General features: G+C 41.9%; 1 protein-coding gene across 2 annotated transcripts in view; it reads right to left on the bottom strand.

The window, feature by feature from the left end:
• Positions 1-14,233, bottom strand: part of UAP1 (UDP-N-acetylglucosamine pyrophosphorylase 1) — a 44,919-nt gene that overhangs the window by 24,987 nt on the left and 5,699 nt on the right. For both annotated transcript variants that reach the window (XM_030887728.2, XM_004706771.2), the window contains exon 2: positions 11,478-11,814. In XM_030887728.2, the coding sequence (XP_030743588.1) occupies positions 11,478-11,757 (280 nt within the window). In that variant the 5' untranslated portion in view covers positions 11,758-11,814. The remainder of the gene's footprint in view (positions 1-11,477; positions 11,815-14,233) is intronic.

Here is a 14,233-nt window from a genome sequence, read left to right as displayed (position 1 = left end):
GGGACTGGAAAACAGTAGCTGCAATCTAAAAGGCAAATATAACTTTGCATATTCTAGAGATAATGGGTTCAGAGAAGTTAAGGTCTTGCCCAATACGATGAAGCTAGAAAATGTGAATGGCAATTAGAACCCTGCACCAGGGTCTATCCACCATCACGCACACTGCTTCTGGAGAACAGACTATGGGCAGACAGTCTCTCTGGCATATTCAAACACTTAACAGATGTGTTACAGCACTATCAGTTTTAGGAGTATACCCTTTCCTTCCCTGTTGCCCTTTCTTGCCCTTTTCACTGAGTGCTGGAGGAGCGGTACTGCCCTTTTTATCTGTCTTCTACGGAAAGGCCATATGGGGCAGGAAGAGTCAATATTCTCCAAGCATCCCAACACGGACAATTCCCATAGTGTTCCAGCCTGTGTCCACCTTACAAGACACCCCTAACCATGACATGATAATCGCCTGACAGAGATAAAGCACCAGCAGGAACCATGTAAGGGAGGCAGAGGACAGTTTTGAAAACTAGTTTACACTTGACCATTCCTTGAGTCACTGATCCCCAAAAGCATTATTGTAAAATATAGACCCATAATCTGTTGCCTAAATGTTTTGTATCAGATTTGTTTCAGAATGCAGAACTCACCAGAATTTAAGAAAAGAATAATCTGTATATTAGATAATGGTTTCAGAGAAGTAAAGGGTCTTATATATATATACACACACATATATTACAACACACACATATATATTACAAGACATATATATATTTATATATTGTATATCCAGCATATCTGGGACCACACCCTAAAATCACATTAAGTTGAATAAATAAAGTTTATAAATGCTCCTGTCTGTGCCATTTAGGTCTTGCTGCAAAACAAATTTTGCACCTTCTAAGAAGGCAAATCAAGAACTGTGGTCGTAAACGCACAGATCACCAAGTGTTAGAGTAACAAGTACTTATCAACAACACCAAGAGAAATCTTGGGTGAGTTTCTGGAGACAGAGCCTTCGTTCTTTCTGTATCTTGATGTTCGCCATAAGGCCCATGTGTTTTGTGTTACTGCTGACGTGGCTCTAGGAAGTCTTCCTGACTGTTCCATTCTTACATTTCATTCTCAGCCCAAAGATAACAAACAACATGCCCGGAAAGGCAAGAGCCTTGTTCCCAGAGTGAGCTCCATGTCTCGGTGGCCACACACCACCAGTGCAGCGTGGTCCATAGGTTCAAGCCAACTATCAAAATAACCGTTTACACTTTTCTTTCACAGATCAATCAACTCTCCTCAGCATTTCAGTTTTTAGGCTTTGTAACCCATGAGGGCGCTAGTCTTTCTTAGAATAAATGACATTGTTTGTACCTTAAATCTATCGCGTCAAACCCTTCACTGTGGACCCCTGGGGGAAAAGTGGATTACACATTGGGCTGCTCACCTCAAAGATAGCAGTTCAAAACCACCAGCCTCTCTGAGGGAGAAAAATGAGGCTTTCTGCTCTATTAAGGTTTGCGGCCTCAGAAACTCACCAGGGAAGTTCTACCCTGTTCTGTAGGGTCATGTTTGAGTTGGAATCAAGTTGATGGCAGTGAGTTTGTTTTTGTTTCTTGGTTTTTGTTGTGTTGTTTTTTGGGTTGGTTTTTGAGGGGTGGGGGGTAAATTTTCCCCCAAAGAATTCTGCATGCTTTGACGTATGTCACCTGAGAATAGTAGTTTATGCAAACCCTAGAGATTCAAACTATATTCCTTTTAAATGTACTTTGAATTTTAGGAGCAACTGGGGACCTGGTAATGCACCTGGTCACCATTTCTCATAGGGCCGTTGGATTATATTGGCCAGGGGTACATTTCTAAGGAACGCTTAGGTTTATACCTTCTGTCCATTGAATCAGGATGAGTACAATGATTTATAACACAACCCACATACTCAGGTAAGTTAAAAAGTATTACTGCTATTAGAGTTCCAGTTCGTGTAAGCACAGGTTTTCCAAACAAAATGTGTCTAACATGTCTCTGTGACCAGTGACTGACTCCAGACCACTGCTCTCAGTATGTACTTGTCTTAGTCTCCACAGGGAGCCTTCCACAAAAGGCTCCATCAAGACAGGGGCTTCTGGGGAGGCTTTCAGGCTTTCTTGTTCCGTTATCTTGAAAGCCGGGAGCTCAGCTCAGAACGTTATGGCCACTGTGTTCTGGGTTTCCCAAGGGATAACTTTGAAAGATTTTCTTGAAGGGTGCAGGCCCAAACAGGGGCTTATTATGAAGATATTCTAAGAAAAGTGAAAACTGCACTGGTGAGAAAACAGCCAGGAAAGTTTGCAAGTAATGTTTTCCATCACAGGATACATCAAAAATAGCCAGCGCTGCCCCACACAAATTTTGTTGGCAAATCTTCCAAACTTCACCCATCTACCCTACAGCCCAGATCTTGACCCAACAGACCTCTCTCTTTGCTCCTAAACTACTAAGTACATTTAAAAGGAACGCAATTTGAATCTCTAAGGTATGTCTAAACTACTGTTCTCAGGTGACATTAGTCAAAGGAAGAATTCTTTGGGGGAAAAGTTAACCAGCCCCACCAGCCCAAAAGAATCCCAAACTCACTGCCATCAAGTTAACTCCCACTCAAAATGAGGCTATACGACAGCGTAGATCTGTCCCTGTGGTTTTCTGAGGCTACTACCCTCAACAAAGCAGAAAGCCTCATTTTTCTCCCTCAGAGAGGCTGGTGGTTTTGAACTGCTGTGTCTGAGGTGAGCAGCCCAATGCATAATCCACCAGGATGGATGAGAGAGCTGAAAACACAACCTTCAGAAGTGTAAGACCCAAGAAGCACACCAGCCTATGCAACCACGAGGTGTCGAAGGGATCAGGTATAAGGCAACATCAGAACAAAAAATCTTACTATAGTGAATGATGGGGGGAGTGCGGAGTAGAGACCCAAAGCCCATTAGTAGGCCACTGGAGAACCCCTTGCAGAGGGGTCTCAGGGAGATGAGCCAGTCAGGGTGCGATGTAACAACGATGAAAAATACAACTTTCCTCTAGTTTCTAAATGTTTCCTGCCCGCTCCCACTACCATGACTCGAATTTGACCTTGCAAGTCTGGCTAGACCAGAGGATGTACACTGGTACAGATAGGAACTGAAAATACAGGGAATCCAGGGCAGATGAGCCCTACAGGATCTGTGGTGTGAGTGGCAACACAGGGAGGGTAGAGGGAGAGTGGGTAGGAAAGAGGGAACCGATTACAAGGAACTATATGTGACCTCCTCCCTGGGGGACGGACAACAGAAAAGTGGGTGAAGGGAGACGTCGGACAGGGCAAGATATGACAAAATAACAATTTATAAACTATCAAGGGCTCATGAGGGAGGAGGGAGCGGGGAGGGAGGGGAAAAATGAGGACCTAATGCCGGGGGTTTAAGTGGAGAGGAAATGTTTTGAGAATGATGAGGGCAATGAATGTACAAATGCGCTTTACACAATTGATGTGTGTATGGATTGTGATAAGAGTTGTATGAGCCCCTAATAAAATGATTAAAAAAATAATAAAATAAAAGTCACTCTCTATGCACACACACACAAGAAGAAGTGTACGACCCCAGCTGAAGGATACATCAACAAACAATTGCTTCACAATTTAATGTTTTTGTTTAACAAAGGTTTGTTTCTATGATTTTGTAGCAGTACTTCTGTGGCAATGCTTTCCAATTTACCTTCAGGTGGTTAAAAGAAAAAGATGTCTATATTAACTCCTTCCTGCTGTGCATCTCTTGAATGAACACACAGAGAAAAAGCAGAGGAAAGAAAGTGGTCCCTGGAGTACCAAGGCCAGCTGTAACTCCAGAGCAGCTGTGGTAACAACAACGTCACGTGGCACGCATACTGCCTGAAGTACTCACCCACTCCAGCTTCCTTAGTACAATAAAGCTGCAGCAGTTGCCAAAAGCATATAACATATAAGTGAGTGTCTAGTTTATAATAATTAGTAAAATACTACAGGAAATTAAGGAGACCATAGTATTCTGTAACCATTTTGTTATATGGCAAGAACTTATTGTTTTGCTATAACTTAAGTTTGAAAAGTACAGTACTGTACCTAGTTGAATACATGTTTACTGATCATTAATGTAGCCTATGAGATTATCCGTTCCCCTACCCCCAAAACTTCCATAGAAACAAAATTTTAAAACCTGAAAACATATCACTATGTCATCTTTTCCATGTATTATACGGCACAAGAGACATTAACTTTTGCTACAGAAAAGACTTCAACGCAGATCAAATTCGATTTTTAAAAATCCGAGCCAGAGTGAAATGCATCCCAGGTTGAAGTCATCTCTCCTCAGAGTCACACATTATGGGCCCAACAGACTCTCAGCACCTTCCCTAGTAACATTTCCAGGGACGGTAAGACTCTGGAGTGGCCCGTGGTAGTCAAAGGGCCCTGGTGGGCTAGACGACTCGATCTGCTAGCGGCAAGGACGGCCGCTGAAACCATCAGCCCCTCCTCAGGAGAACGCAGAAGCTCTGCTCTTACCCAGTCACAGGCTTGGAAACCCACAGGAGCAGCTCCACTCTGTCTCACACGACTGCTGAACCAGAGTCGTCTCAAGATAGTCTCCCAGTCAGATGCCTGGGGTTTCATTTTCTTTTTGGTAAATGATGTTGCCGAACAAAGATTTTGAATTTTTATGAGTGCTGTTTCTTTTGTCTTTTGCTCTGTGTGCTTTTGTTATTGTATTAGATAATCTATTGTTGAAAGCTATGCCTGACAATTTTGCCCCTCACACTCATTTCAACTAGGGCCATGTAACTGATACAAGAGGGGCAACACAGTGTTTCTGAAGCAGAGCACTGCCAGACTCCCATTTAAAGTATCAGGACTCCAGGGCAGGAGGAGTGTGGGAAACAAGTGTGCAACTGAGGGAAATCAATTGATCCAAGGAGATTCATCAGAGGAGAGAATTTAAGTCTCTAAATTTTAATCACATTTCATAGCTGACACTACTGTTTAATAAATTCAGCTATTCCCTAAAAAATTAATCACAAAAATAGGCCAATCAAGGAAATTTCTCTTTGGACAGGGTACTAGACATTGAGGAATTAGTGTGAGCTCCATTTGGGCATAAAGAAGTAACAAAATGTCCATATATTTAGAGATAGATGCAAGTTCAAATATGTGAGAGTAAGATTAAGATGATGTGTTTGCCTTAAAATATTACAGCAAAGAAAAAATAGATGAGGTGCAAGTGGCAAAAATCTGATCAATATTGCCCTCATTAAAAGATCACTGAAGATATCTCAGTGCTATTGCAAAAGTGTGGTGAAAACACTGGATGATACTCAGCTATCAGAAAGAATAGCTTCTGGTGTCTGAAAGGCTTGCCTCCAAAGAAGCAGCCATCTAAGTGACGCATCAACTAAGACCACATGAAAGCAGCACAACAGCCTGCATGATCCAAGGATTGTAAGTAATATAATCCAAATCCAAAGGAGGGAATGGCATCAAAGCTGAAATTGTGCAGAAGGCTATGGGTGACAATGGAAGCTGAAAATCCACGTGCGGGGTCCATACGTAGATTCCAGTGAATCCTGTCTGAACATAGTTGAGAGATATGAATAACCATTTATCAGACAAAGAGTACTGTAGAGACGGTTATAGTATCTACAGTTAGGTTAAAATGTAACATCATTTTATCGCCCTCCCCACCCTCTTTGTCCCAGTCAAATGTTGAATCAGTGTTGGGTATTTGGGAAGTGAAGGGGAAAAACTCGTGGATTAAGTGTTAGGTGAATCCCCTGTGACCATAGACCAGGGATGTGAACAGCCTTGCTATCATGCAGAGTGCATTGGAGAGTGGGTTCTGGTAGAAGTGGCTAAGATAAAAGTTAGCACCTTATCATTTGATCTCCGTTTTCACCCATTTCAAACCTTGAATATTTTCTGCTTTCTTTTTTATTGAGTATTTTCTCTAGTTTACTTTGTTATTGTTGTTGGCTTTTTGTGTGTGCATGTTTTTTGGTATATGAAATCCAGGATGAGTGAATCTAGAGACAGTAACTGGATTAGTGGTTTCTTAAGAGAATGGCAGGGGAAGATGGGGAGAAATGGGGCGCTGGTAACAAGGAGTGCAAGAAAGAAGACAATGTTCTAAAATCGATTGTGGTAATGATTATACAACTCTTAATATAAATTATTGAATTATATATGTGGGTTATGTCCACATATACATAAACAGCAAACTGTTTATGAACAAAGAAATGAAATTGGTTTAATATTGAAAACAAAACCTGAGATTATTTTTTAATCAAAGTGATTCATATGTGGGGCTCACTTTCTATTCTTACTTCTAAATAGAACCCAGATGTCATCGTGGGTTACACACTGGGCTGCTGTTCAAAGCCGCCAGCTGCTCAGTGGGAAAAAGATGAGGTTCTCTGCTCCCATAATCATTTACAGCACACTGTGAGTCAGAAATAGCTCAGTGGAGGCTGACTTTGATTTGGTTTTTAATTTTAAAATATTTCATTTCTAAATATTCTTGATTTTTTTTTTTTTTTTGGTCTTTCCTCCCCCATCCCACACCTCCTTCCCCTCTCTCCCTGTTCTCACCCTCATGGGAAATTTCCCACAATAGCACATTCTTTTTTATCATTTTATTGGAAGCTCTTATAGATATAACATTCCATAGTTCAATCACATCCAGCAGTACTGTACAAATGCTACCACAGTCCATTTCAAAACATATTCTTTCTTCTTGAACTCCTCCATATAAGCTCCTCTTTATCTCCCCTAACCCTTTTTGTGTGTGCACATCTTACACCATCCAACATATCCATTTACTGTCCATCTACATACAGTTCTGTTGCTTGCTCCCCTTGAGTGGTGTTATACAGACATCAGTGCTATCAGTTGCGCCCCGCTCCCCATGGCCCCCTCACTTCCCATTCCTCAGGGAACCATTACTCTTGTTACTGTTTCTGAAGGGTTATCTATCTTGGCTTTCATACATCGAACTATCTTTATACAAATGAACATATGCAAGTCTAACATGATTAAATGAGGTAAAACAAAACCCATAATAGTAAGGGGAGGAAATATTAAAGAACTAGAGAATAGTTATGTGCTTCATCAGTGCTGTACTGAACACTGCTTTTATCATCGCTACCATGTAGCCTTTCTGAGAGTGACTGTACAATTAACTTGCAGGTGGGTTTTAGGTCTCCACTACATCCTCCCCTCCTTCACATCAATTTGGTTGCTTGGTTTTGAGCTTTTGATATTTTTTCCCTTATATACCTCATGATCACACAGGCTGGTGTGCTTCTTCCATGTGGGCTTTGTTCCTTCCCTGCTAGATGGTCACTTGTTGATCTTCAAGCCTTTAAGACCCCAGACGCTATATCTTTTAATAGCCAGACACCATCAGCTTTCTTCACATTTGCTTATGCACCCATTTTGTCTTCAGTGATCTAATTCCTTCTCTTTCAAAATCCCAACTTTGTAAGAAATACATTTTCGAGAGAGAATGGATCACAGCCTGGCCCACTAAGCCCCAAGCACGATATTCCTGCTCAGAGCACCCAACACACAGAGAGGACTGTAGGGCCAGCCCCACCACTAGACATGGCGTCCACTCACTGAACTAAATTGCTACAGGTGACAATGCTGGAGACACAGTGCAGAAATTTTGCCCAGTCTGACCCACCTAACACCAGGTTGAAACACAAAGGGAGTGTAATAGAGCAGCAAGGGAAGTAAAGCAATGAAGTTCCCAAGGAATCTGAAAAATAGACTTTTGTGGGCAGGGTTTGGCACCCCATCAGACTCGATTGGAAAACATTCATAAAGGTCAACAGACAGACCTGGAATTATTTTATTGGCTTTTGTCTTTGTTTTTTCATCTCTATCTCTATAAGAAAGGCAGGATAAACAATCCCTAGGAGAAAACTATGGGACCAACAGTTCCGGGGGTGGGGGGAAGGGATAGGGACATGGCAGAAGGGAATGTAGGGGAAAGGAAGTGGGGAGCCAACAAACCCAGGGTCAAGAGAACAACAACTGATCTAAAATCTATGGCAAGGATGGCACAGAATGCCTGGTGGGGTTGATGAAGTGCAATGTAGCCGGGAGGAATTATTGAAAACCAAATGAAGGTCGAATATGATAGTGAAACAGGAGGAAAGTAAAAGAAAACAGAGGAAAGAACTAGGAGGCAAAGGACATTTATAGAGGTATAAATACAGGCACGTACATATGTAAATATACTTATATAAATGATAGGGACAAAGCTCTATTTACATATATTATATGTTAAGTGTTAAGGTTAAGTATTAAGATGGACATTGGACCTCTATTCACGTACTCCCTCATTGCAAGAACACGTTGTTCTAATAACCCGGCTTCTGTGATGCTCACCTTCCCAACAAAATTGCTAAAGACAAAATGAGTGTATAAGCAAATGTGGTGAAGAAAGCTGATGGTGCCCGGCTCTCAAAATATATAGCATCTGGGGTCTTAGGCGTGAAGTTAAACAAGTGGCCATCTAGCTGAGAAGCAACAAAGCCCACATGGAAGACCCACACCAGCCTATGTGATCATGAGGTGTTGATGGGATCAAGTATCAGGCATCAAATGACCCAAAACAAACATATTGATGCAAACGTGAGGGGGTGGAGTGGAGACCCAAAGCCCATCTGTAGACAACTGGGTATCCATCCCCTCACATAAGGGCCACAGGAAGAGAAGAGCCAGCCACGGTGCAGTATAGCATCAACGAAACATACAACATTCCTCTAGTTCTTTAATGCTTCTTTAATGTCGATATGGACAGATGTGCTTGACACAATGGATGTATGGATTGTTAGAAGAGCTGTAAGAGACCCCAATAAAAATGATTTTTTTTAAAAAGAAAGAAACGGGTTTTCCAGCTGCTCCTCTACTTTCTATTTTCTACAACTGGTCATGATTTAAATAAGAGCTCTCCTTAACAAAATCAGCAGTCACAGACACACTCCTCCTACGGAAATAAAGAATTTTTTCCACCTTAGGTGTTAAAACGGCCACTATAATGTTAATAGCTACCTGATACTTTGAAATTACTATACTCACTCACTGCCATCAAGTAGTCAATGCTGACCTATTAGCATCCCCTTGCGGGTGTCCTAGACTATAAGTGTTTATGGGAGCAGAAATCCCAGTCTTTCTCCTGAGGAGCTGCTGGTGGTTTTAACTACAGACCACGCAGATGGCAGCCCACATGTCACCACTACACCACCAGGGCTCCCTTGCTACCTTTGACCCACACAAAATGTTCTCCAGGTTGTTCCACGAAGAGATCCTACTTAGTTTCCTTCAAAGAACAGTTCTATAATCTTCACAATAACAATCACTTCCCTCTATGCCTTACTAAGGAAATCTTCACTTCCTTATTAATTTGCAAATATCTCACAGTTTCTGGGTAAGAAAAAAAACATACAGCATATCTCCTCCGCCACTCCTATGGCTTAAGCCACAAATAAATATTGTTCCTTTGACACTAGACCACAAGGAAGTTTGTTTTGCAGCTTCTACTACTGAACATGGTTCTATAGTTCTGGATTTTAGTTTAAATGAAAGATCGTAAATGTCGGCTGGTACCACACCTGTCCCAACAAAAAGGTCATAAAGGAGTTGGTAAGCATGACTCACAGACGCAAATGACAGGTGGGCTTGGTTATTATGTAAGCAGTCAAAGCTTTAACTTCCCATAGGAGTTGATTCTGAGCTTGAATCTTCTGAAAACTGCAAAGAGGAAACATAGGCAGCTGGGAAACGAAAGCATAAGAAGAGACCTGAGCAGCTTTAGGCTTGAAGTAGCAGCCTTTTTGAAACATGGGGTAAAAGGAAGGATTATGAACCCCAAAATTAGTCAGGTGTCATGTTATCATTAGAGCTCTCCATCCGGAAGGATCCATCTGGAAATCACACTCACATCTCAGTGCAAGAGCCCTGTTCCAAGCAAGATGTGCGATTAGCCACTACCATTTCAGATCTGGATGGGTCTTCCTCAAAGATAATCCAACTATTTTCAAATGTTTGTTTCTGTTTATCTTTAGACCCTTTCAAATGAATCCTCAGGTCAAGATCAAATATACAGAACATGCACCAACAGAATTGCTCTTTGTAAGCACATAGAAGAGGTTGGAGACCTACCAGCTTAGAATTCCTTCCCATTTTCCCAATGAAAACAGCATTTCCAGCAAGGGAATCTCTAGGGAGGCCTGGAACAGGGTAAAACCAGTGAATCTACGAGGCGAGAGGAACACAGAGAGGCACCAAAATAAATCCATGCCATCAAGTCAATTCTGACTCATAGTGACCCTCTAGGATAAAATACAAGAGCCACATAGGATTTCTAAGGCTGTAATCTTTATGGAAGCCGACAGCCACCTCCTCCACCTGCCGAGTGGCTGAGTTTAAACTGCTCAGTTAGCAGCTGAGCACGTAACCACTGCACCAACAGAGCTCCTAAAGGACACAGAAGGTCGATAATGCAGTTACCAGCCCCGACTGCAGAATGTCGTATGGCAAGAGGGAAAAGGGAAGCCAAAAGTAGAAGATGAAATAAAAACCGCGATGATGTGGTGAAATTATAAAATGATAACTATAACATTACACATATATGAAAAAAATAAATATAATCAAAAGTATTAGGTGGTAATGTGAGGAAATAATAACATTGACTTGACAAGGTTATGGGTGATTTCTATATTGTGTTTCTGTTATTCTGATATTGTTTCTGCAATAATGTTAAAAAGAAAATATATACATATTAATATAATCTTCAGTCTACAGTTGAGGAACAGGGGTCCAGTTTTGACAAGGAGTATGCAGGATCCTTCTGCAATATACAGTCAAAGCTTAATACTCCTATCATGTGCAGAGAAAAACTGTTAGGCATGGCTAAACTGTATGGGGCAGTAGGAACCGAGATAAATATAGCACCAGTGCTGGAAACACAGACTAAAGCCAGGTTAGGGTATTGTCCCGATTGTGCAATGGTTAAGCATACCAAATGCTCACACACACACACACACACACACCCAAAAATGGGCAGTTCAAAGCTACCTAGAGGTCCCTGGGAGCAGAGACCTGGCACTCTGCTTCAGTCTGGAGCCGTTCTAATGTCCCATGAGGTCGCTGTACATCAGAAGTTAACAGGATATACTCAACAACAACAAACTGGCTAGCAGTCCAACACCTAACCCACTATATCACCAGGCTTCCTGGAGGCAAATGAAGACTTGGATAAGAAAAGCATGGAATTGGACACTAGAAAAGAAAAACAGAATGCAGGGGCTGACAATGGGCAAGAATGCACAATCTAGGCAACACAATTCATCTCCTCCTGAAACAAGGGGGTCAAAATACTCATTTCCGAATCCACCTCATATCTCGCAACAAACCTTAAGGCAAACGTGTGCACAGTCAGTACCTTCACGTTCCCAGGCCTGGAGCTGATCCTGATCCCTGGTCGTGCTGCCCAGCACCTCCCGAGGAACAGGCTCCATGCGTGCATCCACCTTCTCTTGACGGGAGGATTGGTGGAACCCTTCAGCAGCCTTTTGGAAAAAGAAGTTCAGCTCCTCAAAGTTCATGGCCTGAAGGTTTTCAAAAAGTTCTACCTGTTGGGCTCCTTCCAATTCATTCCAAAACTGTAGCAGATGCTCTTGCCCAGCTCTGGACAACCTGCGTTTCAGGTCATTAACATTCATAATGCTCTGCTCGCCAAGCTTTGTGAAAGTAGGGGTCTAATTTCCACACTTGTAAACCTAAAACAGAAAAAGAATTAAACATGTCAAAGTTCAAACTTGAGGCTTTTCCTCCAAAAAGTAAGTACATTTAAGAACTTGGTGTTAAGGAAATGAACTTGGACCTTTGAGCCAGTCAGTGTTTATAAGAGATCAAATTTTTAAGATCCTAGTTCATATTATACACCAGTCACTGCACTAAGTACTTTATCTACACGGTCTCATGTAATTTTCAGCAGCTCTATGATATACTGTAGGTGCTATTACTATCACTGTCTACAACTGAGGAGACTGAGACAGAGAAATTAAGCAACCTACCCCATTGGTGGAGCTGGGCTGTAAACACAAGTGGTTGGATTCCAGGGCTCACACTCTTTTAACGACCACATTCAGTTGCCTTTGTACCACACCTCTGCCCACTGAGCCACCCTGGAAGAACACCTGACTGCTTACTACTTCAGCTATTCTCCTTTTAGTTCTTTTTTTCTCTCCTTTTATTTCTAATGTTAGAAAGAACTCTTTTATATTCAGCAGGCAGCAACACAGGGACACATGTAATCATGAAAATGCATTTGTTTCAGTAGCAGTTTCCATAGAGAAGCAAGAAAAACATGCCCAGTGTCTATTCACAAAGATCTTAAACTGAGAATTTAAAATGGAATGTATTTCAGACATACAATCTGTGAAGAAAGCAGTGGTTTTTAAGAGCGTTTCATGATAGCATCATGTTAAACTGGACAGTGCTAAAGAGGAGAAAGAAAAAATGAGGAAGTATGAATCTCCTTGCATAATATAGTAAAAGGCAAGTGTTGCTTACAAGGTGTTAAGGAAGCCATGATCTAACTGGGATTCCTCCAAGAAAAGGAGGTAATATAGATAAAACTGGGGTGGCAAGGAATAGAATGTGCCCGGGGTGCAGAGGAGTCAGAAAGTTGATCAGCTTCGTACAATGGGGAGAAAGAAAGTCACAGAGCAGACCAAAAGGAGCCTTGAAAACTAGGTAGAGGGATTTAGATCTAAGAGTATATAAAGTAATAAGGAGCCAACAGGTAGATTACTAAACAGGAATAGGAGAGAAAGTAGCCAAGGGCTAGGATAGATGTTAAGATGGGATCCATTTCTACCTAATGATAGAGAAATAAATCAATGTACATATATTTATTTATAAAGTATTACGGCAGCAGATTGACATTGGGCCTCCACTCAGTACTCCCTCAATACAAGAACACTTTGTTCTACTAAAACAGCACTCTGTGATGTTCACCTTCCCCGACATGGATCACTGAAGACAAAATGGGTGCATAAGCAAATGTGGTGAAGAAAGCTAATGGAGCCCAGCTATCAAAAGATATAGTGCCTGGGGTCTTAAAGGCTTGAAGATAAACAAGTGGCCATCTAGCTCAAAAGCAACAAAGCCCACATGGAAAAAGCACACCAGCCTCTATGATCATGAGGTGTCAGTGGAATCAGGTATCAGGCAAAGACCCAAAACGAAACAAAATAAAACAAAAAAAATCTACCAATGTGAATGACGGGGAGGGCAGAGTGGAGACCCAAAGCCCATCAGTAGTCAACTGGCCAAGGAAGAGATGAGCCAGTCAGGGTTCAGTATAGCACCAGCGAAATACACAACCTTTCTCTAGTTCTTTAATGCTTCCCCCCACCCCAATTCTATCTTACAAATCTGGCTAGACCAGAACATGTATACTGGTACAGATAAGAGCTCACAACACAGGGAATCCAAAACAGATAAACCCCTCAGGACCAATAAGGGGAGCAGCAGTACTAGGAGGGTAAGGGAAGGGGGTGGGGCAGGGAGTAAGGCGGAACCGATCACAATAATTGATGTATGGTCCCCCTCCCAGAGGGATGGGCAGCAGCAAAGTGGGTGAAGGGAGACAATGGTCGGTGTAAGACATGAAAAAAAAGAAGACTTTATAAATTATCAAGGGGACATGGAGGCGGGAGGGTGGTAGAGGGAGGGGGAAAATGAGGAGCTGATATCAAAGGCTTAAGTAGAAAGAAAATGTTTTGGAAAGATGATTACAATATATGCACAGATGTGTTTGACATAATGGATATATGTATGGATTGTGATAAGAGCTGTAAGAGCCCCAAATAAAATAATTTTTAAAAAAAACACACACACAAAAAAGAAGGGATACGTAGAAGAAAAAAACAAATGGTGCAGCAACAAAGCCCACATGGAAGAAGCACAACAGCATGCGTGACCACAAGCTGTTGAAGGGATCCGTTATCAAGCATCAAAGAACAAAAAATATCATTGTAAAGGTGGGTGAGTGCAGAGTGGAGACTCAAAGCCTATCGGTAGGCAACTGGACACCCCCTCGCTGAAGGGTTGAGGGGAGGAGACAAGCCAATCAAGGTGCAGGGTAGCAACGATGAAACATAACTTTCCTCTAATTTTTAAATGCTTCCT

Source organism: Echinops telfairi, unplaced genomic scaffold, assembly GCF_000313985.2.
Source record: "Echinops telfairi isolate 266 unplaced genomic scaffold, ASM31398v2 ScPeMD7_7424;HRSCAF=8462, whole genome shotgun sequence".
In the NCBI taxonomy this organism is placed as follows: domain Eukaryota; kingdom Metazoa; phylum Chordata; class Mammalia; order Afrosoricida; family Tenrecidae; genus Echinops; species Echinops telfairi.
The sequence above is the reverse complement of the archived record's forward strand: the minus strand, read 5'-3'. Positions and strand labels throughout refer to the sequence as shown.